This window comes from Crinia signifera, chromosome 6 (genome assembly GCF_055691185.1).
Source record: "Crinia signifera chromosome 6, ASM5569118v1, whole genome shotgun sequence".
Taxonomy (NCBI): Eukaryota; Metazoa; Chordata; class Amphibia; order Anura; family Myobatrachidae; genus Crinia; species Crinia signifera.
The window spans coordinates 8,291,596-8,317,377 of record NC_139222.1 but is presented as its reverse complement, the minus strand read 5'-3'; the positions used below and the strand labels follow the sequence as shown (position 1 = coordinate 8,317,377).

Genomic DNA, 25,782 nt, shown 5'->3' with positions numbered 1-25,782 from the left:
TCCTGGCCCCCTTAAGCCCCCTGCCTTGCCCAGGGTTGCCTTGGCAACTGTTGCTGGCCCCCAAAGCGGAAGTGGGCGGGTCCTGGCGCCCTTAAGCCCCCTGCCATGCCCAGGGTTGCCCTGGCAACTGTTTCTGGCCCCCAAAGCGGAAGTGGGCCGGTCCTGGCGCCCTTAAGCCCCCTGCCATGCCCAGGGTTGCCTTGGCAACTGTTGCTGGCCCCCAAAGCGGAAGTGGGCGGGTCCTGGCCCCCTTAAGCCCCCTGCCATGCCCAGGTTTGCCCTGGCAATTGTTGCTGGCCCCCAAAGCGGAAGTGGGCTGGTCCAGGCCCCCTTAAGCCCCCTGCCATGCCCAGGGTTGCCCTGGCAACTGTTGCTGGCCCCCAAAGCGGAAGTGGGCGGGTCCAGGCCCCCTTAAGCCGACTGCCATGCCCAGGGTTGCCCTGGCAACTGTTGCTGGCCCCCAAAGCGGAAGTGGGCGGGTCCAGGCGCCCTTAAGCCCTCTGCCATGCCCAGGGTTGCCCTGGCAACTGTTGCTGGCCCCCAAAGCGGAAATGGGCGGGTCCAGGCGCCCTTAAGCCCCCTGCCTTGCCCAGGGTTGCCCTGGCAACTGTTGCTGGCCCCCAAAGCTCAAGTGGGCGGGTCCAGCCGCCCTTAAGCCCCCTGCCATGTCCAGGGTTGTCCTGGCAACTGTTGCTGGCCCCCAAAGCGGAAGTGGGCGGGTCCTGGCGCCCTTAAGCCCCCTGCCATGCCCAGGGTTGCCCTGGCAACTGTTGCTGGCCCCCAAAGCGGAAGTGGGCGGGTCCAGGCACCCTTAAGCCCCCTGCCATGCCCAGGGTTGCCCTGGCAACTGTTGCTGGCCCCCAAAGCGGAAGTGGGCGGGTCCAGGCACCCTTAAGCCCCCTGCCATGCCCAGGGTTGTCCTGGCAACTGTTGCTGGCCCCCAAAGCGGAAGTGGGCGGGTCCAGGCCCCCTTAAGCCGACTGCCATGCCCAGGGTTGCCCCGGCAACTGTTGCTGGCCCCAAAGCGGAAGTGGGCAGGTCCAGGGCCCCTTAAGCCCCCTGCCATGCCCAGGGTTGTCCTGGCAACTGTTGCTGGCCCCTAAAGCGGAAGTGGGCGGGTCCAGGCCCCCTTAAGCCGACTGCCATGCCCAGGGTTGCCCTGGCAACTGTTGCTGGCCCCAAAGCGGAAGTGGGCAGGTCCAGGCCCCCTTAAGCCCCCTGCCATGCCCAGGGTAGCCCTGGCAACTGTTGCTGGCCCCCAAAGCGGAAGTGGGCGGGTCCAAGCCCCCTTAAGCCCCCTGCCATGCCCAGGGTTGACCTGGCAACTGTTGCTGGCCCCCAAAGCGGAAGTGGGCGGGTCCAGGCGCCCTTAAGCCCCCTGCCATTCCCAGGTTTGCCCTGGCAACTGTTGCTGGCCCCCAAAGCGGAAGTGGGCTGGTCCAGGCCCCCTTAAGCCCCCTGCCATGCCCAGGGTTGCCCTGGCAACTGTTGCTGGCCCCCAAAGCGGAAGTGGGCGGGTCCAGGCCCCCTTAAGCCCCCTGCCATGCCCAGGGTTGCCCTGGCAACTGTTGCTGGCCCCCAAAGCGGAAGTGGGCGGGTCCTGGCGCCCTTAAGCCCCCTGCCATGCCCAATGTTGCCCTGGCAACTGTTGCTGGCCCCCAAAGCGGAAGTGGGCGGGTTCTGGCGCCCTTAAGCCCCCTGCCATGCCCAGGGTTGCCCTGGCAACTGTTGCTGGCCCTCAAAGCGGAAGTGGGCGGGTCCTGGCACCCTTAAGCCCTCTGCCTTGCCCAGGGTTGCCCTGGCAACTGTTGCTGGCCCCCAAAGCGGAAGTGGGCGGGTCCTGACTCCCTTAAGCCCCCTGCCATGCCCAATGTTGCCCTGGCAACTGTTGCTGGCCCCCAAAGCGGAAGTGGGCGGATTCTGGCGCCCTTAAGCCCCCTGCCATGCCCAGGGTTGCCCTGGCAACTGTTGCTGGCCCCCAAAGCGGAAGTGGGCGGGTCCAGGCCCCCTTAAGCCCCCTGCCATGCCCAGGGTTGCCCTGGCAACTGTTGCTGGCCCCCAAAGCGAAAGTGGGCGGGTCCAGGCACCCTTAAGCCCCCTGCCATGCCCAGGGTTGCCCTGGCAACTGTTGCTGGCCCCCAAAGCGGAAGTGGGCGGGTTCAGGCCCCCTTAAGCCCCCTGCCATGCCCAGGGTTGCCCTGGCAACTGTTGCTGGCCCCCAAAGCGGAAGTGGGCGGGTCCAGGCCCCCTTAAGCCCCCTGCCATGCCCAGGGTTGCCCTGGCAACTGTTGCTGGCCCCCAAAGCGGAAGTGGGCGGGTCCTGGCGCCCTTAAGCCCCCTGCCATGTCCAGGGTAGCCCTGGCAACTGTTGCTGGCCCCCAAAGCGGAAGTGGGCGGGTCCAGGCGCCCTTAAGCCCCCTGCCATCCCCAGGGTTGTCCTGGCAACTGTTGCTGGCCCCCAAAGCGGAAGTGGGCGGGTCCAGGCACCCTTAAGCCCCCTGCCATGCCCAGGGTTGTCCTGGCAACTGTTGCTGGCCCCCAAAGCGGAAGTGGGCGGGTCCTGGCGCCCTTAAGCCCCCTGCCATGCCCAGGGTAGCCCTGGCAACTGTTGCTGGCCCCCAAAGCGGAAGTAGACGGGTCCAGGCCCCCTTAAGCCCCCTGCCATGCCCAGGGTTGCCCTGGCAACTGTTGCTGGCCCCCAAAGCGGAAGTGGGCGGGTCCAGGCGCCCTTAAGCCCCCTGCCATGCCCAGGGTTGTCCTGGCAACTGTTGCTGGCCCCCAAAGCAGAAGTGGGCGGGTCCTGGCGCCCTTAAGCCCCCTGCCATGCCCAGGGTTGCCCTGGCAACTGTTGCTGGCCCCCAAAGCGGAAGTGGGCGAATCCAGGTCCCCTTAAGCCCCCTACCATGCCCAGGGTTGCCCTGGCAACTGTTGCTGGCCCCCAAAGCGGAAGTGGGCGGGTCCAGGCCCCCTTAAGCCCCCTGCCATGCCCAGGGTTGCCCTGGCAACTGTTGCTGGCCCCCAAAGCGGAAGTGGGCGGGTCCAGGCCCCCTTAAGCCCCCTGCCATGCCCAGGGTTAGGCCCTTATTCAGATCTGATCGCAGTACAAATTTGATCTCAAAATGGGCAAAACCATGTGCACTGCAGGTGGGGCAGATGTTACATGTGCAGAGAGAGTTAGATTTGGGTGAGTTATTTTTTTTCTGTGCAGGATAAACACTGGCTGCTTTATTTTTACACTGCAATTTAGATTTCTGTTTCAACACAACCCACCCAAATTTAACTCTCTGCACATGTTACATCTGCCCCACCTGCAGTGCAGCAGCATGGTTTTTCACATTCTGAGAATCAGATCTGAATAAGGGCCTTCGTTCATATATTTACTGTAATTTATCATAGGATATGAGATTTTAATACAGGCATTTTAACCAGGGGCTACAAAAACGTCATGCTGCCATTTGCATGGGAACGCCCATGACTGAAAGTCGCCAGGTCCGTTCACCAAAAGAGGCTGCACATGCATGCGCACAAACCAAACATTGCTCCCCTGTGCAAACGCGCAGGGGAGCGAACCGACCAGAATGACCTCAGAGCTCTGCTGCTGTCCTTCAGTTCTATCCACATGGGCGCATACAGACTGGGCTTAGAAGGTCTCACCTTAAGGGGGACGGACAGAATGGCGCTGGAATCCATACCAGCAGCGGACATCCTGAGTGTAAGTATATGGAGGAGGCTAGTGTTAGGGTAAGGGGAGGTGGAAGAGTTAGGCTGCGGTGAGGCAGCAGATGTGGGGGGGTAGGTTGCAGGGAAGGGTTAGGCTGTGAGGAGGGAGGGGTTAGGCTGTAGGGGAGGGTTAGATTGTGGAGAGGGAGGGGTGAGGCTGCAGGGAGGGAGGTTAGATCTATGGGAGGGGAAGGTCAGGCACTAGGAGGAGGTTAGGGTATGGGAGGGGAAGGTCAGGCACTAGGGGGAGGTTAGGATATGGGAGGGGAAGGTCAGGCACTAGGGGGAGGTCAGGCTATGGGAGGGGAAGGTCAGGCCCTAGGGGGAGGTTAGGCTATGGGAGGGGAAGGTCAGGCACTAGGGGGAGGTCAGGCCCTAGGGGGAGGTTAGGCTATGGGAGGGGAAGGTCAGGCACTAGGGGGAGGTTAGGCTATGGGAGGGGAAGGTCAGGCACTAGGTGGAGGTTAGGCTATGAGAGGGGAAGGTCAGGCACTAGGGGGAGGTCAGGATATGGGAGGGGAAGGTCAGGCACTAGGGGGAGGTTAGGGTATGTGAGGGGAGGGAAGGTCAGGCACTAGGAGGAGGTTAGGGTATGGGAGGGGAAGGTCAGGCACTAGGGAGAGGTTAGGCTATGGGAGGGGAAAGTTAGCCACTAGGAGGTTAGGCTATGGGAGGGGAAGGTCAGGCACTAGGGGCAGGTTAGGGTATGGGAGGGGAAGGTTAGGCACTAGGGGCAGGTTAGGGTATGGGAGGGGAAGGTCAGGCACTAGGGGGAGAGCTATGGGAGGGGAAGGTCAGGCACTAGGGGGAGGTTGGGCTATGAGAGGGGAAGGTCAGGCACTAGGGGGAGGTCAGGATATGGGAGGGGAAGGTCAGGCACTAGGGGCAGGTTAGGGTATGGGAGGGGAGGGAAGGTCAGGCACTAGGAGGAGGTTAGGGTATGGGAGGGGAAGGTCAGACACTAGGGGCAGGTTAGGGTATGGGAGGGGAAGGTCAGGCACTAGGGAGAGGTTAGGCTATGGTAGGGGAAAGTTAGCCACTAGGAGGTTAGGCTATGGGAGGGGAAGGTCAGGCACTAGGGGCAGGTTAGGATATGGGAGGGGAAGGTCAGGCACTAGGGGGAGGTTAGGCTATGGGAGGGGAAGGTCAGGCACAAGGGGAGGTTAGGCTATGGGAGGGGAAGGTCAGGCACTAGGGGGAGGTTAGGCTATGGGAGGGGAAGGTCAGGCACTAGGGGGAGGTTAGGCTATGGGAGGAGAAGGTCAAGCAGTAGGGGGAGGTTAGGCTATGGGAGGGGAAAGTTAGCCACTAGGAGGTTAGGCTATGGGAGGGGAAGGTCAGGCACTAGGGGGGAGGTTAGGGTATGGGAGGGGAAGGTCAGGCACTAGGGGCAGGTTAGGGTATGGGAGGGGAAGGTCAGGCAATAGGGGGAGGTTAGGGTATGGGAGGGGAAGGTTAGGCACTAGGGGCAGGTTAGGCTATGGGAGGGGAAGGTCAGGCACTAGGGGGAGGTTAGGCTATGGGAGGGGAAGGTCAGGCACTAGGGGGAGGTTAGGCTATGGGAGGAGAAGGTCAAGCAGTAGGGGGAGGTTAGGCTATGGGAGGGTAAAGTTAGCCACTAGGAGGTTAGGCTATGGGAGGGGAAGGTCAGGCACTAGGGGGGAGGTTAGGGTATGGGAGGGGAAGGTCGGGCACTAGGGGGAGAGCTATGGGTAGGAGATTAGCACGGGGGGGTTAAGAGTTGGAGGATAGGGTGAGGCTCAGGGGGATATGGTTGCTAGGACGACAGTATGAAGGCTGACATACATTACGTCAACAGAGCTTAGATCGGCACATGAAATAGGTCAACAGGTCGGTAGGGTCGGAAGGTCAATACCACCAGTAGGTCAACGTGAGTTTTTCACGTTTTTCTTCTTCTCAAATACAAACGGCGTGGAGGGAGAATATAATAGTGCCCGAGGCATGGCGAGTCAGGAATCTGAGAGGATCCCACACTGGAAAACCCTGGAGACAGACCACCGTCCCAGTCCTAACTCGGTTAATTCCTCCAGAGAGCATGGGCACCTGCAGAGCTAAGACTTCACCTCTAATATCCACGTTCAAAGGGGTAAATTAGGTTTACCCCAACCCCGGTGCCACCAGACCTTAAAAGAGGACAAAGTATCCCAAAACTCGAGTGGACAAGAGGAATGAAACAAACTGTGGTCACAACTGTCCTCCATGGGAAGGGATCCTCCAGCAGACCACATACACAATTTTAAACTAACATCTACCCCTGAATGGGACCACATGAGGAGGAAGTCCGGGAGGAGACACATCTCCGCACGAAACCCCTCAAATGCAACAATGCGTGAAGGTGTTAAGTATTAAGAAATATGTGGTGTACACTATACGGCACCACTATTCCCTGGATGAAACACAGTACCAACCATAGAACTACTACATAAGTCATGCAAAGTATCCACAGATAATAAACAAAGTCCCCAGGTATACTCTGAGAATAAGCATAAGCCAATCAAGGAATACCCAGCTGGACAAATAACTTTGGATGTCCTGTTATACAGGAGACATCCAAAGTCATTGACCCTATGACCCTTAAGAGTTAGCGATATTCTCACTGTCGGGAGCACTGCACCATGAACAAGAAGTCATACGAGCGTCCCAGCGGGACCCAGAAGGCCCCGCTAGAGAAGCCATACCAGCTATAAACAGATTCTGAAGGGGTTAAGTGGCCCTATAATCTTTTGAATATTTTTATTTTATTACAAGCGGTATTACATATATAGTTGGTTCATACTTTGCTTCACATCCCAGATCGCACATGAAATACTGTGAAGACCACCACGGGCTACTCCCATAGGATAATTAGGACATGAATGTTAGATGGCCCCAAAATCACACTCAACTTCCATTAACCTTATGAAACTGGAGACGAAACGGGTATATTCCTCTAGGTCTCAACTTCTAGGTCCGGAATGCAGAGTGGGCTACACCAATACACCATACCTCCAGTGACTTAGTGGCGCCAGATATCAACCTTTGGATCACTGCGCTGTAATATTGTACACGTTTGGGGTACCGCTGCCTAAAGAATGAGACTAAAAATAGTCCTGGCAATTTAATTACAAAATTAGTGCATGTGAAAGTGTTTATTTTCATTAATCAGCTCATTAGAATAAAAATGAGGGGTCCATAAATATTGGCTTTTCAGGAAAAAACCTTATAGACCACGCACAAGATAATTGGGCACAAGGCAATGGGCTCTAAGGGGAGATCTACAACTTCACCGGATTTTTTTAACACTAGTATACCATACTGCCCCCTACCTGTGACAGGTGGAAGAACAGTATCTGATGCTTCATGTAGCCTCAGTGCTTAGCTGCAGAAATTACGTGGCTAAGAAGTGATGTCAGGCTGCTTTTTGGAAGGCCTAGGGTCAATATTATTATTGGGGGATGTGGTGTCCCAATTCTGGTATAAAAAAAAAAAAATGAAGATACCGGACTTGTCTACAGGAATCAACCAGGAATTTAGAAGATACAGTACATATTTATTGGTCAGGAAAGCTTAGCATGCAAATTGCATATAAACCACAACAAAAAGTAATACAAATGTAAGCAGTATAATAATAGCAAACAGGGCTCCAGTGAGAATCTCTATGACATGATATATTAGGATGTAGCGCCGTCCAAGTGTCAGAGATGGAGAAAGGAGTCCATGATTCCTGAGCTTTTCCTCTTTGGATCCAAGGCGCTTTTTCCGTTACTTGCGTCGCGGTGCGTGGAATTTTTGATGTTGTGCAAGACTTTTTTTATTGACAAAGCATTCGCCACATTCGAAACACAGGAACGGCTTCTTATCCACATGGGTCCGGTCGTGTTTAAGAAGATGTGTTTTCTGGGAGAAGCATTTGCCGCACACGGAACATGAAAAGGCTTTGACTCCGTCATGGGTTTTCTGGTGCTTGACCGCCGTGGATTTCTGGGTAAAACATTTCCCGCAGTCCGAACAGGAAAAGGGCTTCTCGCCGGTGTGGACCCTCTCGTGGTCGATCAGGTTGGACTTGTAGGAGAAGCGTTTCCCACACTTGAAGCAGGAATACGGCTTCTCCCCGGTGTGGATTCTCTGGTGGTTAATGAGGATGATCTTCTGCATGAAGCTCTTCCCGCACTCCGAACAGAAGAAGGGTTTCTCCCCTGTGTGGGTTCTTTGGTGCTTGCACAGCGCCGACTTCTGCGAAAACCGCTTGTCGCACTCTAAGCAGGGAAACGGCTTATCGCCGGTGTGTGTTCTCAAGTGAATGATCAGATAGGACTTATGGGCGAAACCTTTTCCGCAGACAGAACACACAAAAGGCCTCTCGGCACTGTGAATAACCTGGTGGTTAACGAGGATGGACTTCTGCGCAAAACACTTGCCGCACTCGAGACATGAAAACGGCTTTTCGCCCGTGTGCGTTCTCTGGTGTTCAACCAGGTAGGATTTATGCGTAAACGCTTTCCCGCACTCAGAACATGGAAACGGCTTATCACCTGTGTGGGTTCTCTGATGCTGGTGGAGGCAGATTTTACGGGAAAAGCTTTTATTACAGTCCGGGCAGGGAAATATTTTACCGCTTAATTGGGCCGTACTGGGGATAGCTATAATGGAGTGGCCGGAAGACTGATTCCCAGAAGTTGAGTGCTGAAATGATGGATTTGCTGTGGCAAGGCGGTTTGGTCCTGGAGAGTCTTGTGTCGTGTCCTTACGGTTCCCGGAGGTGGTCCTGTTGTAACATCCATCTGCTGCAAATAAAATATATATGTATTAGAGTATCTCTGTTTGTAGTACAGGAGAACGGTTTACCTTATTGCACAGAACAGGGAGGCACTTGGGCGTTATTCTACCTATTATTGGACCCACTGGCGATAGAGATTTCAGAAATTATTAATGTCTGGCTTATAGTTATAGCATAGTTATATAAATCTAGGCCTCTACAGGTCGCCATGGTGGCTAACTATTACATCCTGGTGGGCAAAGTCCATAAGAGTTCAAAGCCGCTCATTGGTGCAGACATGCAGTACCAACATCAAGCACTAGGGGACATCTCTCACGGTCACTGCTGAAACATGAGAAACATTGATTAACAGGGCAAGAGCCAGCTGCTGGATAATACCACCTTGAGTTTAGTTGACTTTCTCCACCCAACCTGCCGCCCAGATTTGATAAGTCTCAGCAGTGGCTATGGGGACACTCACCGGTTACATGAAAGATCATACATTCACATGACTAGCACACAGCTTTGTGGAATATTGATATGGCAAATGGAAGTACGTGGCACAGGTTACTGGTAAAATTGGTCATAAGATCTTGTCATTGGCACCTGACGTTTGGCCCTGGATTCTACAGAGACAATTGTCAGAGTGTAAAGCAAATAAATGGAGGCACCGCTGAGATAGGATGAGCAAGTGAAGGATGGGATATAGCAAATGTGTACTGATGTGAGGGTACTGATAGGTCAGTTTTCAGAGAATGTTTTAAAAGGATCGTCTGATAGTTATGGCCACAGTAGGGGGATTTCAGTAGTTTCTATGGATCTGACTGTTTAGGAGTCATAGGGGGAAATTTACTAAGATGTGTATTCTACTTCACATGTGATGTTGCTATGGGCAATCAATCAGAATCTACTTATTTATTTAGCACCCTCTAGAACAGGCCTGGCCAACCTGTGGCTCTCCAGATGTTGTCAAAACTACAAATCCCACCATGCCTTGCCACAGTTTTGCTATAAGGTAGTGTTAAGACTGTGGCAAGGTACGCTGGGATTTGTAGTTTCACAACATCTGGAGAGCCACAGGTTGGCCTGTCCTGCTCTAGAAGATAGTAGATAGGATCTGATTGGTTGCCCATAGCAACATCACATGTAGAATACACAACTAAGTCAATTTTCCCCATAGTCTTGTCTTGATAAAGTACAAAAACACTATCTGAAGCAAAACTTGTCTGTCTGGTGTCAAAGACGTTACTACTAATAAATCCAAGCAACTATTTTGTGAAAAAACGCTATAAGTAACGACGGATTTCTGCGTTTTGTCTATCATTGCTCCATAGTCACACGGGAAAGGGACGGTTATGGTATAAAACATAGACTGACTAATGATAGTCATATGGTCGACCACTAATGGTCAACAGTCACAAGGTCTACAGGGTCAAAAGGTCAACAGGGGCTAAAGGTCGACAGGTAAATGGTTGACATGGTTAAAAGGTCAACATGGAAAAGGTCAACAGACAAAAGGTCGACATGGAAAAGGCATGACATGAGTTTTTCATTTTTTTAGGATGTCTATGTTGACATAGGTCGACATTGACACTGTCTAAGTGCACCGCGTCCCCACGCATGGCTCGCTGTGCTCGGAGCACTATTTTATTCTCCCTCCATGCCATAGTGGATGGTAGGGCATGAAATACCGCCAGTCGGCACATGTCGGCTGAACATTTTGTAGAAAAATGCATGTCGACCCTTAGACCCGGTCGACCTATTGCGTGTTGACCTTTAAACCCGGTCGACCTTTTGACTGTCAACCATATGACTGTCTATCATAAGTCAGTCTATGATCAGTCCAGATACCGAAAGGGACACGTTGAATCCTTATAGCGTCTATTTTTTTAATCAGTATTTATATTTGGCTTTATTACTGGCAGCGTCTTGTGGTTTCCGGTTTCTATTTATACTCAGAGAAATTTTAAACTATAAATGAATCAATCAATGCCCTAGAACATAATACAATATTTGTGCTTACATCACTGTTATAGGAGAAGCGGCATTCCTTCATTATGATCAGGCCACAGTGTTTAGTCTGCAGCGCCATAGCATTAATATTGTGTCCGACATTGTACTCGGGTATGTGAGGGAGCTGCATTTCCCTGTCTCTCCATGCCTAAACGCCCCAATACACTTGTCCTATTTGGGCTGATTTCACCCAATTCCGACAGATCGGGCCAAGACATTGGGTGAAATCGCCCCAAATCGGATGTTTGACATCCGCTCCGACTAAATGCGTGGTCCCGTGCTGCATGTCTGCCCTCTTGGCTACAGGGACTGGGGTCACATGCCATACATCATATGCAGAAGGGCAATCACTAATAAGGCAAAACCATGTCTTGTAAATGATTGCCCCAGTTCAGCTGGTATCCCGCACGACCGCCAAATGGGTGACATTACATCCAGCCCCATATCGCTTTTCCTGTCACTCCTTAACTCCTCCTTTGACTACCCATTCCTTGTCCTCAGTTTCTCCTTACAACTCCTTTCCCACATCTCTCCTCACCCCGCCTTTCCGAGTCTATCCCACCCCAACTTTTCTTACTGCTTCTTTTCCCCCATCTAACCCTACCCCTCCTTTTCCCCCCATCTATTCCTACCCCTCCTTTTCCTCTCTGTCTCCCCTTACCCCTCCTTTCCACCTGTCTCCCCACACCCCTGAAGTACCATAGGGAGCCCACTGACCTGTGACTGGAGTACCATAGAGAGAGACCACTGCCCTGTGACTGGAGTACCATAGAGAGAGACCACTGCCCTGTGACTGGAGTACCATAGAGAGAGACCACTGCCCTGTGACTGGAGTACCATAGAGAGAGACCACTGCCCTGTGACTGGAGTACCATAGATGGCCCAATACCCAGAAAGCCATAGAGAGCCCAATACCCAGAAAGCCATAGAGAGCCCACTGCCCAGAGCACCATAGAGAGCCCACTACCATATGATTGGAGTTCCAGTAGAGGGGCTCTGTAGCTATTAGGCAGAGGAAGAAGTTCCAGTGGGAGCGGCTCTGTTAGGCAGGCAAAGGGTTTCCAGTGTGGGGGGGGGGGCCTCTGTAACTATTAGGCAGACAAAGGAGTTCCAGTGGGAGGGGCTCTGTAAATAAAAGGCAGACCAATGAGTTCCATTGGGAGGGGCACTGTAGCTATTAGGCAGGCAAAGGAGTTCCAGTGGGAGGGGCTCTGTAACTATTAGGCTGAGGAAGGAGTTCCAGTGGGAGGGGCTATGCAACTATTAGGCAGGCAAAGGAGTTCCAGTGGGAGGGGCTCTGTAGCTATTAGGCAGAGGAAGGAGTTCCAGTGGGAGGGGCTCTGTAGCTATTAGGCAGAGGAAGGAGTTCCAGTGGGAGGGGCTATGTAACTATTAGGCAGAGGAAGGAGTTCCAGTGGGAGGGGCTATGTAACTATTAGGCAGAGGAAGGAGTTCCAGTGGGAGGGGCCCTGTAACTATTAGCCAAACAGGCTATTGTCAATCTAATGCTTGTGTTGACATTCGGACCATGTCAACCTACTTCATGTGTACTCCTAAACCCTGTCAATCTCTAGTGGTCGACCTAATATAAGTCAACCTGAATACTAATCGACCCTATGACCCTTACCAGGGGGTTAAGGGTTAATGATATTCTCACTACCGGGTGCTTTGCACCATGGACAAGAAGTCATAAGAACGTCCCAGCTGGACCCAGAAGCCTCCGCTGGAGACGCCATACCGGCTACAAACAAATTCTAAAGGGGTTAAGTGGCCCTATAATCTTTTTGAATATATAAAATGTTTAATTTTATTTTGTTACAGCCGGTATTACATATATAGTTGGTTTATATCCCAGATCGCACATAAAATACTGTGAAGACCACCATGGGCTATTCCCGTAGGATAATTAGGCTTTTTTCCGCTAGGTCCCAACTTCTGGTTCCGGACCGCAGAGTGGGCTACACCAATACACCATACCTCCAGTGACTTAATAGTGACCTAATCTCTATTACATGATAGATTAGGATATGGATGATCCTATTGTGCTTCACATGGGACGCAGTCACCGTGACAACAGTGATAATAGGAACAATCGCATGTCGAGACAAGAAGGTCAACGTTGATGAAGTTGACCGGGTTAAAATGTCAACATTGCAGAACGAGACCCAACAGTCTCTGCATAACATTTACAAAGCTTAACGATCATCCTTAACATTCATTTATGGATTTCAGGTTCTGTGACGTGTGCAAAAAGAAAAAAAACATTACTTACAAGATTTCTTTTCTTGTAGCAAGTCTTTTATATTCTTTAGTGCAAAACAATAGTAAGATGCAATAATAGAAAGTGCCGTTATCCAAAAATAGGCAAGATTTAAAATGCTAATTTACATGTCATCAGAGGTATAAACAAACGCAGATTCCATGGAATTAATGTAGAACATATTCAATTCGGAAAACATTTCTATATTAACTTATAACCCTTTAAATACCAATTTTAACAATATCATTAAATCACAACAAAAATTAAAAAAGAAGAAGGCCAAAAGAATAGCAGATCCAGGGCCAACTTAGATTTTGGATTTGGGAGTTGAAATGCTAATCGTCTTTAACTGCCCCCCCAAAGTGCATCCAGGGACTTAAATTTGCCTATTTGCGTATATGCGTCTTGTGGATTCTTGAGCTTCTATCCATATATGCAAGCAGCGAGCCATTGCAGAAGCCTATTTTGGCTGGAAAAAAAATACTCCATAATATACCCTCTCTGAACTTATCCTATGTTTAAATGCCAAGTTGCCATTGAGCTACGCTCCTTTAGCGGAAAGCGGAGATGAGAGTTAGCCGCATACGCCCAGTGTTGCATGTGTTCAAGAAGTGCACCAACACGCAAGATTCAACTGCAAAATCAACTTGTGCTCACCTCTCAAGGAGCCCAGTAATGAGGGAGAAAAATCGAACCAGCTTAGGGTTCGAGAAAGAAAAAAAAAAAACTTTGGAAATGCCAAGTTGAGGACTCTTTTTTGTTTTTGTTACTGCACATTTTAGTAAAATGAAAACAAAGCGTTTTACCTGTGCACATTTTTGTGAGTTTTTTGATGCTTTACAAGAGTTGATTTCTGAGCAAAACATTTCTCACACTCGGGACATGGGAATGGTTTTTCACCCGTGTGCATTCTCAAATGCACAGCCAGAAAAGTCTTCTGCGTAAAACATTTCCCACATTCTGCGCAGGCGTAAGGCTTCTCCTCAGTGTGAATTCTGCGATGTTTGACAAGGGTCGACTTATCCGAAAAGCATTTACCGCAGTCAGGGCAACTAAATGGTTTCTCGCCCGTGTGGGTCCTCCGGTGTTCTACGAGAGTTGACTTCTGCGTAAAACATTTCCCACAGTCGGAGCAGAAATGCGGCCTCTCACCAGTGTGCGTTCTCCAATGGTCAACGAGATTCGATTTGTGTGTGAAACCTTTCCCGCACTCCGAGCACTGAAACGGCTTTTTGTTCGTGTGAATTTTCCCATGATTAATAAGAGTCGATTTCTGGCGAAAACATTTCCCACAGACGGAGCACGAAAACTTCCGCTCGTTTGTGTGGACTCTCTGGTGTTCCAACATATTGGCTTTGTGAGTAAACAATTTCCCGCATTCCAGGCAGGCAAAAGGCTTGTGACCGGTGTGAATGAGCTGATGTTTAACAACGGACGATTTCTGTGCAAAACTTTTCCCGCATTCGGAACATGGAAACGGTTTCATCCCTTGGTGGATTCTACAATGCTCATCAAGAACCGCCTGACACATAAAAATCATCCCACACTCAGAACACGGTAACAACATCTTACTCGCGTGAGTATTCGGATGTTCAATCAGAGCAGATTCTTCTGGAAACGGTTTACCGGATGCCCAAGTTCGGCAATGTTGATCGAGATGTGACGTTTGGGAGAAACTCTTTTGACACTCGGAACATGGAAATGATTTCTCACCGCTCTGACGTTCACGATGTTTGGAAACATCGGACTTAAGTGTAAAAAGCTTACGACACCTGGGGCAGGGAAACTTCTTCTCGTGTCTGTGAATTTGCTGGTGCTGGCCAAGAGAGTATTTACATGTAAAACTCTTGTTGCATTCTAGGCAAGGAAATGTTTTACAGTGGACAAGAGTCATGCTGCGGGACCTAATATCAGACTGATAAGAAGACTCCTCAGGATGAGAGGGACTGGATGATAGATCTGCAATGCTCACTACTGGTTGATTAATTGGGGTCATGGGATTTTCACCTGGAGAATCTTGTATGGTGTCGCTATTCTCTGCTTCACAATCAGGAAATGAAATGAGATGTCCAACTGAGGTTTTCCTGCTGTCGTATCGGTCTGCTGGGAATACATGAAGGAGAATGGTCAGATCTCTGGGCTGGTAACACACAGTGACATTATGTGATGGGGAGAGCAGGAGTATAATAGGGGCTGATGGCTCCTGATGTATGAGATACACCAGAGAGTGCAGGGAGGAGAACGGTCAGATCTCTGGGCTGGTAACACACAGTGACATGATGTGAGGGGGAGAGCAGGAGTATAATAGGGGCTGATGGCTGCTGATGTATGAGATACACCAGAGAGTGCGGGGAGGAGACTGGTCAGATCTCTGGGCTGGTAACACACAGTGACATGATGTGAGGGGGAGAGCAGGAGTATAATAGGGGCTGATGGCTCCTGACGTATGAGATACACCAGAGAGTGCGGGGAGGAGACGGGTCAGATCTCTGGGCTGGTAACACACAGTGACATGATGTGAGGGGGAGAGCAGGAGTATAATAGGGGCTGATGGCACCTGATGTATGAGATACACCAGAGAGTGTGGGGAGGAGACTGGTCAGATCTCTGGGCTGGTAACACACAGTGACATGATGTGAGGGGAGAGCAGGAGTATAATAGGGGCTGATGGCTCCTGACGTATGAGATACACCAGAGAGTGCGGGGAGGAGACGGGTCAGATCTCTGGGCTGGTAACACACAGTGACATGATGTGAGGGGAGAGCAGGAGTATAATAGGGGCTGATGGCTCCTGATGTATGAGATACACCAGAGAGTGTGGGGAGGAGACTGGTCAGATCTCTGGGCTGGTAACACACAGTGACATGATGTGAGGGGAGAGCAGGAGTATAATAGGGGCTGATGGCTCCTGATGTATGAGATACACCAGAGAGTGCAGGGAGGAGACTGGTCAGATCTCTGGGCTGGTAACACACAGTGACATGATGTGAGGGGAGAGCAGGAGTATAATAGGGACTGATGGCTCCTGATGTATGAGATAAGAGATTGCTGTAGTGACAGAACAAGGAGAATATGTGACTCTGTACTTAGTGATTATTACTCACCTGTGCTAATACCTGTAGGGATTTCCTCCTCCTTACACTGCTGATCAACCATCACGTAAATCTTTTCTACTTCCTTTGTTTTGATTGCTGCGGAATCGGTCAGATCTTCACCCTAAATTACCCACCAGTGTCCAAACAAATACAAATACACAAAAGTATTTCAGGCTAAAAGATAAGCACAATTAATTTATACATATTGTAAAAAATAATCTTTGGTTCTTAATCAGGACAATCAAAAACGTCTACCTGACCCTCCTGTGGGACACTGGGATTCTCCTCTGTATGGTCCTGGGAATATAGAGGACGGGGACATCTCTCTGGGGTATCAGTGTTACTGGGCCCATCTGTAGGAGACACACAGTGACTGAGTACATGGTATATATGTGATTATCCTGGGAATACAGAGGACGGGGACATCTCTCTGGGGTATTCCTGTTACTGGGCCAATCTGTAGGAGACACACAGTGACTGAGGACATGGTATATATGTGATTATCCTGGGAATACAGAGGACGGGGACATCACTCTGGGGTATCTCTGTTACTGGGCCCATCTGTAGGAGACACGCAGTGACTGAGGACATTGTATATATGTGATTATCCTGGGAATCCAGAGGACGGGGACATCTCTCTGGGGTATTCCTGTTACTGGCCCATCTGTAGGAGACACGCAGTGACTGAAAACATTGTATATATGTGATTAACCTGGGAATACAGAGGACGGTGACATCTCTCTGGGGTATCTCTGTTACTGGCCCCATCTGTAGGAGACACGCAGTGACTGAGGACATGGTATATATGTGATTATCCTGGGAATACAGAGGACGGGGACATCTCTCTGGGGTATTCCTGTTACTGGCCCCATCTGTAGGAGACACACAGTGACTGAGGACATTGTATATATGTGATTATCCTGGGAATACAGAGGACGGGGACATCTCTCTGGGGTATTCCTGTTACTGGGCCCATCTGTAGGAGACACGCAGTGACTGAGTACATTGTATATATGTGATTATACTGGGAATACAGAGGACGGGGACATCTCTCTGGGGTATTCCTGTTACTGGGCCCATCTGTAGGAGACACACAGTGACTGAGGACATGGTATATATGTGATTATCCTGGGAATACAGAGGACGGGGACATCTCTCTGGGGTATCCCTGTTACTGGGCCCATCTGTAGGAGACTCACAGTGACTGAGGACATTGTATATATGTGATTATCAGATGCTGTGTATCTAGGTGGCCCCATAGCTGCTTTCTCCATTACACTACATGACAGTCTCCTCTTACCCAGTGATGTGAGGGGCCGGTGATTCTCCATCATCACGTCCTTGTACAGACCCCTGTGTTCCTCTATATACTCCCACTCCTCCATGGAGAAATAGACAGCGACATCCTCACACCTTATAGGAACCTGACACACACAATAATACAGTCATCACCCAGACACATCCCCCGGTGTTACTAATGTTCATTCTAGCACTCTCTATCTTTGAAAACCTGCCTGGGGTGTTGCTGTCTGCTGTAGTGCTTCTAGCAGTGTGGTCTGTATATCAGCACTGATCTGCAAACCAGACCTGTGCTAGAAGCAGTACAGAAGACAGAGGCAACCCAGGCAGGGAACAGGAACTGCATGGGGTTTCAAAGATGGCAGGTGCTAGAATGAACACTGTGTTAGTGTATAACGTCCCATTCCCAGCAGTCACCTCTCCGGTCACATCCCCTGGTGTTACTGTATAACGTCCCATTCCCAGCAGTCACCTCTCCGGTCACATCCCCCGGGGTTACTATATAACATCCCATTCCCAGCAGTCACCTCTCCTGTCACATCCCCCGGGGTTACTGTATAATGTCCCCATTCCCAGCAGTCACATCCCCTGGTGTTACTGTATATTGTCCCCATTCCCAGCAGTCACCTCTCCGGTCACATCTCCTGGTGTTACTGTATAATGTCCCATTCCCAGCAGTCACCTCTCCTGTCACATCTCCCGGTGTTACTGTATAACGTCCCATTCCCAGCAGTCACATCCCCCGGTGTTACTGTATAACGTCCCATTCCCAGCGGTCACCTCTCCTGTCACATCCCCGGTGTTACTGTATAATGTCCCATTCCCGGCAGTCACCTCTCCGGTCACATCCCCCGGTGTTACTGTATAACGTCCCATTCCCGGCAGTCGCCTCTCCGGTCACATCCCCCGGTGTTACTGTATAACGTCCCATTCCCAGCAGTCACCTCTCCGGTCACATCCCCCAGTGTTACTGTATAACGTCCCATTCCCGGCAGTCACCTCTCCGGTCACATCCCCCGGTGTTACTGTATAACGTCCCATTCCCAGCAGTCACCTCTCCGGTCACATCCCCCGGTGTTACTTTATAACGTCCCATTCCCAGCAGTCACCTCTCCGGTCACATCCCCCGGTGTTACTGTATAACGTCCCATTCCCAGCAGTCACCTCTCCGGTCACATCCCCCGGTGTTACTGTATAACGTCCCATTCCCAGCAGTCACCTCTCCGGTCACATCCCCCGGTGTTACTGTATAACGTCCCATTCCCAGCAGTCACCTCTCCGGTCACATCCCCCGGTGTTACTGTATAACGTCCCATTCCCAGCAGTCACCTCTCCGGTCACATCCCCCGGTGTTACTGTATAACGTCCCATTCCCAGCAGTCACCTCTCCGGTCACATCCCCGGTGTTACTGTATAACGTCCCATTCCCAGCAGTCACCTCTCCTGTCACATCCCCCAGTGTTACTGTATAACGTCCCATTCCCCGCCGTCACCTCTCCTGTCACATCCCCCGGTGTTACTGTATAACGTCCCATTCCCAGCAGTCACCTCTCCGGTCACATCCCCCGGTGTTACTGTATAACGTCCTATTCCCAGCAGTCACCTCTCCTGTCACATCCCCCAGTGTTACTGTATAACATCCCATTCCCCGCCGTCACCTCTCCTGTCACATCCCCCGGTGTTACTGTATAACGTCCCATTCCCAGCAGTCACCTCTCCGGTCACATCCCCCGGTGTTACTGTATAACGTCCTATTCCCAGCAGTCACCTCTCCGGTCACATCCCCCGGTGTTACTGTATAACGTCCCATTCCCAGCAGTCACCTCTCCGGTCACATCCCCCGGTGTTACTGTATAACTTCCCATTCCCAGCAGTCACCTCTCCGGTCACATCCCCGGTGTTACTGTATAACGTCCCATTCCCAGCAGTCACCTCTCCGGTCACATCCCCGGTGTTACTGTATAACGTCCCATTCCCAGCAGTCACCTCTCCGGTCACATCCCCCGGTGTTACTGTATAAAGTCCCATTCCCAGCAGTCACCTCTCCGGTCACATCCCCCGGTGTTACTGTATAACGTCCCATTCCCAGCAGTCACCTCTCCGGTCACATCTCCCGGTGTTACTGTATAACGTCCCATTCCCAGCAGTCACCTCTCCTGTCACATCCCCCGGTGTTACTGTATAATGTCCCATTCCCAGCAGTCACCTCTCTGGTCACATCCCCCGGTGTTACCGTATAATGTCCCATTCCCAGCAGTCACCTCTCCGGTCACATCCCCCGGTGTTACTGTATAACTTCCCATTCCCAGCAGTCACCTCTCCGGTCACATCCCCCGGTGTTACTGTATAACTTCCCATTCCCAGCAGTCACCTCTCCGGTCAGCAGCTGAATGATCTTGTTGGTGAGTTCCAGGATCTTCTGGTCATTGTGCCTCTCATGTATCAGTGAGTGAGGTGGAGGCACCAAGATGGGGCTCAGGGTCCTGCTCCATCCTTCTGACCCACGGGGACATCTGCTACGTGTCACACGTTTACTTGATGTCTGCACTACTGTGTAATCCTGTGTATTTTAAGACAAATATACATTTCTATAAAATGTGGAATCTCTCTTTATCTAACTTGCAAGTGCCAGTTTTATATATGCCACGTTTCCCATTGTCCCACACAGATCAAACAACAATAATCATCATCATCATAAGCGATAAGAGTGATGTCACTGTGACGCTTCCAGACCCCCTCACCTCCCCGGTCAGGTCCCTGTGTCAGTGAAAGAGATAAGAGTGACGTCACTGTGACGCTCCCAGACCCCCTCACCTCCCCGGTCAGGTCCCTGTGTCAGTAATAGAGATGAGAGTGATGTCACTGTGACGCTCCCAGACCCCCTCACCTCCCCGGTCAGGTCCCCGTGTCAGTAATAGAGTTAAGAGTGATGTCACTGTGACGCTCCCAGACCCCCTCACCTCCCCGGTCAGGTCCCTGTGTCAGTGATAGAGATAAGAGTGATGTCACTGTGACGCTCCCAGACCCCCTCACCTCCCCGGTCAGGTCCCTGTGTCAGTAATAGAGATAAGAGTGATGTCACTGTGACGCTTCCAGACCCCCTCACCTCCCCGGTCAGGTCCCCGTGTCAGTGAAAGAGATAAGAGTGACGTCACTGTGACGCTCCCAGACCCCCTCACCTCCCCGGTCAGGTCCCCGTGTCAGTAATAGAGTTAAGAGTGATGTCACTGTGACGCTCCCAGACCCCCTCACCTCCCCGGTCAGGTCCCCGTGTCAGTAATAGAGATAAGAGTGATGTCACTGTGACGCTCCCAGACCCCCTCACCTCCCCAGTCAGGTTCCTGTGTCAGTAATAGAGATAAGAGTGATGTCACTGTGACGCTCCCAGACCCCCTCACCTCCCCGGTCAGGTTCCTGTGTCAGTAATAGAGATAAGAGTGATGTCACTGTGACGCTCCCAGACCCCCTCACCTCCCCGGTCAGGTCCCTGTGTCAGTAACAGAGATAAGAGTGATGTCACTGTGACGCTCCCAGACCCCCTCACCTCCCCGGTCAGGTCATGTGTCAGTAATAGAGATAAGAGTGATGTCACTGTGACGCTCCCAGACGCCCTCACCTCCCCGGTCAGGTCCTGTGTCAGTAATAGAGATAAGAGTGATGTCACTGTGACGCTCCCAGACGCCCTCACCTCCCCGGTCAGGTCCCTGTGTCAGTAATAGAGATAAGAGTGATGTCACTGTGACGCTCCCAGACCCCTCACCTCCCCGGTCAGGTCCCTGTGTCAGTAATAGAGATAAGAGTGATGTCACTGACGCTCCCAGACCCCCTCACCTCCCCGGTCAGGTCCTGTGTCAGTAATAGAGATAAGAGTGATGTCACTGTGACGCTCACAGACCCCCTCACCTCCCCGGTCAGGTCCCCGTGTCAGTAATAGAGATAAGAGTGATGTCACTGTGACGCTACCAGACCCCCTCACCTCCCCGGTCAGGTCCCCGTGTCAGTAATAGAGATAAGAGTGATGTCACTGTGACGCTCCCAGACCCCCTCTCCTCCCCGGTCAGGTCCCTGTGTCAGTAACAGAGATAAGAGTGATGTCACTCTGACGCTCCCAGACCCCCTCACCTCCCCGGTCAGGTCCCTGTGTCAGTAACAGAGATAAGAGTGATGTCACTCTGACGCTCCCAGACCCCCTCACCTCCCCGGTCAGGTCCCTGTGTCAGTAACAGAGATAAGAGTGATGTCACTGTGACGCTCCCAGACCCCCTCACCTCCCCGGTCAGGTCCCTGCGTCAGTAATAGAGATAAGAGTGATGTCACTGTGACGCTCCCAGACCCCCTCACCTCCCCGGTCAGGTCCCTGTGTCAGTAATAGAGATAAGAGTGCTGTCACTGTGACGCTCCCAGACCCCCTCACCTCCCCGGTCAGGTCCCTGTGTCAGTAATAGAGATAAGAGTGATGTCACTGTGACGCTCCCAGACCCCCTCACCTCCCCGGTCAGGTCCCTGTGTCAGTAATAGAGATAAGAGTGATGTCACTGTGACGCTCCCAGACCCCCTCACCTCCCCGGTCAGGTCCCTGTGTCAGTAATAGAGATAAGAGTGATGTCACTGTGACGCTCCCAGACCCCCTCACCTCCCCGGTCAGGTCCCTGTGTCAGTAATAGAGTTAAGAGTGATGTCACTGTGACGCTCCCAGACCCCCTCACCTCCCCGGTCAGGTCCCTGTGTCAGTAATAGAGATAAGAGTGATGTCACTGTGACGCTCCCAGACCCCCTCACCTCCCCGGTCAGGTCCCTGTGTCAGTAATAGAGATAAGAGTGATGTCACTGTGACGCTCCCAGACCCCCTCACCTCCCCGGTCAGGTCCCTGTGTCAGTAATAGAGATAAGAGTGATGTCACTGTGACGCTCCCAGACCCCCTCACCTCCCCGGTCAGGTCCCTGTGTCAGTAATAGAGATAAGAGTGATGTCACTGTGACGCTCCCAGACCCCCTCACCTCCCCGGTCAGGTCCCTGTGTCAGTAATAGAGATAAGAGTGACGTCACTGTGACGCTCCCAGACCCCCTCACCTCCCCGGTCAGGTCCCTGTGTCAGTAATAGAGATAAGAGTGATGTCACTGTGACGCTCCCAGACCCCCCTCACCTCCCCGGTCAGGAGATGGACGATCTCCATAGTGAGATGTAAAATCTTCTCAGTTACAGGATTCCTTCCGTTATCCATCCTTGGTGGATCAGTTAGGTGGTCTATGCAGGAATACGAGGCCTTCAGCTGATAGCCAATTAAGTGGTCACTTACTGTCCCTGCAGGAGAGACATCTCAGAACATCACAACATAAATCTGTATGATAACTCTGATAAAAGTAAAATCCAGTATAACTGCTTAATCCACATTTCATAGTACACTATACCAAACTTGCCTACCTGACCCTCTCCATGCGGGAGAAAATGCTCTGTTCCTGGACTTCCCTGGTAATGTATGATTGCCAGCACCTGTGGTGACACCTTTCTTATCAGTTACCTAGCTCCCCACAAGTGATGGCAATCCTACATTACCAGGGAAGCCCAGGAACAGAGCATTTTCTCCCTCATGGAGAGGGTCAGGTAGGTAAGTATGCACTATACAACGTGTGATCACTGTATATTACAATGGAATCGTAGATCGTAATCTCTGTCACATAGGATTTTTATCCAAATAATGCAGAAATCAACATTTTACCCCTTTTGACCCCCTTAGGAGTCGATACCCCATAGAATCCCATTCCCTGCTCAGTGGGTGGCTGCACATAACTGTCACACCTCCAGGTCATCCCTGTAGGTGCACAGGGAGTGTTCACCAACTGATACATTTTCCAGAGCACAATGGTGATGCACAGCGATTGACTGGCAGATGTTTTGCACCAAAAACTCTAAAACAGAGCAACTCCTTAATCCCCATACACTAGACAAGAGGAAATAGGCAAAGTGGGGTACATAGGTCCAGCCCTCCACACACACCTTGTAACATGGGCGTACAAAGGTATATTACCCAAACTCAGGATGTAGCAGGTGCACAGTATACTGCTTACCCCAAGGGTGCAGGAGGAAAGGAAACACAGGATTTGGCAGGGGATAGGCAGGAAGTCTGCAGGCTGAGGAGGAACTGGGGGTAGGGGGGGTGGACAGAATGGAAGTTGGGGGGGAAATGCAGAAAGTGTATTCAACTGGAGTACATGGAGGAGAATAATGTCATCAGTGCCATCATCTGACCACCCCTGCGGCTTGTACTGCACATTGGGAATCATTATCACCCAGTATACTCACCTACACCAGTCACCCGCGGAAACCATCTGTGTAATCTATTCGTCTGTGACTTCCGGGGTCTGCGTTCCAGCTGACTTCCGTGTATTGCGTTCCATATAACTTCCGGAGTCTGCATTGAGGAGGCCAGAGCCTCGGTTACTGGTGCGTTCCACCTGACTTCCTGGTTATGCGTTCCACCTGACTTCATGGCTGCTGTTTGTGACTTCCGGGTCGAGCTCTCCAATGGCCGGATTGTGCTTCACTATTCTTCCCATCAAACTCAAAAGTTCCACACTCTCGCTCTCACTATATTGGGGAAGATATTGCTGAGTCCGATGGTGACTGTCGAGCGGACACCCCTGGGGTGCATGAGAGGACGGCCCGCACCAGACATACCCACTGTGATGGGGTGAGAGACATGTCTGTACCCTCCTATCATCATCATGCTGTCTGTCAGCCCTCCCCTCCCCACACCTACCCTGTGGGTAGTGTCTATTTATTTATTTATTTGCAGTTTCTTATATAGCGCAGCAGATTCCGTTGCGCTTTACTTCAGTTCCTTACACCCTCTGTGTCACCCTACTGCACCCTCTGTGTCACCCTACTACACTGTCCCTACACCCTCTGTGTCACACTACTGCACCGTCCCTACACCCTCTGTGTCACCCTACTGCACCCTCTGTGTCACCCTACTACACTGTCCCTACACCCTCTGTGTCACACTACTGCACCGTCCCTACACCCTCTGTGTCACCCTACTGCACCGTCCCTACACCCTCTGTGTCACCCTACTGCACCGTCCCTACACCCTCTGTGTCACCCTACTACACCCTCTGTGTCACCCTACTGCACCCTCTGTGTCACCCTACTGCACCGTCCCTACACCCTCTGTGTCACCCTACTGCACCATCCCTACACCCTCTGTGTCACCCTACTGCACCCTCTGTGTCACCCTACTGCACCGTCCCTACACCCTCTGTGTCACCCTACTACACCCTCTGTGTCACCCTACTGCACCGTCCCTACACCCTCTGTGTCACCCTACTACACCGTCCCTACACCCTCTTTGTCACCCTACTACACCGTCCCTACACCCTCTGTGTCACCCTACTGCACCGTCCCTACACCCTCTGTGTCACTCTACTACACCGTCTCTACCACCTCTGTGTCACCCTACTGCACCGTCCCTACACCCTCTGTGTCACCCTACTGCACTGTCCCTACACCCTCTGTGTCACCCTACTGCACCGTCCCTACACCCTCTGTGTCACCCTACTGCACCCTCTGTGTCACCCTACTACACCCTCTGTGTCACCCTACTGCACCCTCTGTGTCACCCTACTGCACCGTCCCTACACCCTCTGTGTCACCCTACTGCACCGTCCCTACACCCTCTGTGTCACCCTACTGCACCGTCCCTACACCCTCTGTGTCACCCTACTGCACCGTCCCTACACCCTCTGTGTCACCCTACTGCACCCTCTGTGTCACCCTACTACACCCTCTGTGTCACCCTACTGCACCCTCTGTGTCACCCTACTGCACCGTCCCTACACCCTCTGTGTCACCCTACTGCACCGTCCCTACACCCTCTGTGTCACCCTACTGCACCCTCTGTGTCACCCTACTACACCCTCTGTGTCACCCTACTGCACCCTCTGTGTCACCCTACTACACCCTCTGTGTCACCCTACTACACCGTCCCTACACCCTCTGTGTCACCCTACTGCACCGTCCCTACACCCTCTGTGTCACCCTACTGCACCGTCCCTACACCCTCTGTGTCACCCTACTGCACCGTCCCTACACCCTCTGTGTCACCCTACTGCACCCTCTGTGTCACCCTACTACACCCTCTGTGTCACCCTACTGCACCCTCTGTGTCACCCTACTGCACCGTCCCTACACCCTCTGTGTCACCCTACTGCACCGTCCCTACACCCTCTGTGTCACCCTACTGCACCCTCTGTGTCACCCTACTGCACCGTCCCTACACCCTCTGTGTCACCCTACTACACCCTCTGTGTCACCCTACTGCACCGTCCCTACACCCTCTGTGTCACCCTACTACACTGTCCCTACACCCTCTTTGTCACCCTACTACACCGTCCCTACACCCTCTGTGTCACCCTACTACACCATCCTTACACCCTCTGTGTCACTCTACTACACCGTCTCTACCACCTCTGTGTCACCCTACTGCACCGTCCCTACACCCTCTGTGTCACCCTACTGCACCGTCCCTACACCCTCTGTGTCACCCTACTGCACTGTCCCTACACCCTCTGTGTCACCCTACTGCACCGTCCCTACACCCTCTGTGTCACCCTACTGCACCGTCCCTACAACCCATGTCAC

At 51.9% G+C, this 25,782-nt stretch overlaps 2 protein-coding genes and 1 pseudogene across 6 annotated transcripts in view; 1 reads left to right on the top strand and 2 right to left on the bottom strand.

The window, feature by feature from the left end:
- Positions 1–7,269: 7,269 nt before the first annotated feature.
- Positions 7,270–23,977, bottom strand: LOC146009922 (uncharacterized). Of its 4 annotated transcripts, none has more exons than XM_083150558.1 (8): positions 23,446–23,977; positions 22,289–22,446; positions 19,515–19,703; positions 17,145–17,268; positions 16,100–16,197; positions 15,854–15,965; positions 14,757–14,849; positions 7,270–8,501 (listed from the first exon to the last, which is right to left on the bottom strand). In XM_083150558.1, the coding sequence occupies exons 1-8, from the start codon at positions 23,630–23,632 to the stop codon at positions 7,483–7,485; spliced, it is 1,980 nt and encodes a 659-aa protein (XP_083006684.1). In that variant the 5' UTR covers positions 23,633–23,977; the 3' UTR covers positions 7,270–7,482. The 4 variants fall into 4 exon arrangements, with proteins under 4 accessions (XP_083006684.1, XP_083006682.1, XP_083006683.1 ...); XM_083150556.1 differs by having other exon boundaries at positions 14,757–14,852; positions 23,446–23,975; XM_083150557.1 differs by having other exon boundaries at positions 7,270–8,504; positions 23,446–23,974.
- LOC146009976 (uncharacterized) lies at positions 11,199–14,750 on the bottom strand. The gene has a single exon (XM_083150681.1). It carries the CDS (start codon positions 14,743–14,745, stop codon positions 13,552–13,554), a length of 1,194 nt encoding a protein of 397 aa, XP_083006807.1. The 5' UTR covers positions 14,746–14,750; the 3' UTR covers positions 11,199–13,551.
- The window catches only part of LOC146007417 (uncharacterized), a 48,176-nt pseudogene continuing 45,999 nt past the window's right edge, over positions 23,606–25,782 (top strand). The window contains exon 1 of the transcript XR_014444331.1: positions 23,606–23,833. The product of XR_014444331.1 is annotated as an uncharacterized LOC146007417 (transcript). The remainder of the gene's footprint in view (positions 23,834–25,782) is intronic.

Bases quoted from the DNA above. Each gene is read 5' to 3' on its own strand.
- LOC146009922 (XM_083150555.1), bottom strand. From the start codon at position 23,632: ATGAAGTCAGGTGGAACGCATAACCAGGAAGTCAGGTGGAACGCACCA. The intron at 22,447-23,445 runs GTGAGTATACTG...TCTCTCCTGCAG, and splicing joins TCCGCGGGTGACTGGTGTAG to GGACAGTAAGTGACCACTTA. The intron at 15,966-16,099 runs GTAGACGTTTTT...TGGGTAATTTAG, and splicing joins GTGTCCCACAGGAGGGTCAG to GGTGAAGATCTGACCGATTC.
- LOC146009976 (XM_083150681.1), bottom strand. From the start codon at position 14,745: ATGACCCCAATTAATCAACCAGTAGTGAGCATTGCAGATCTATCATCC.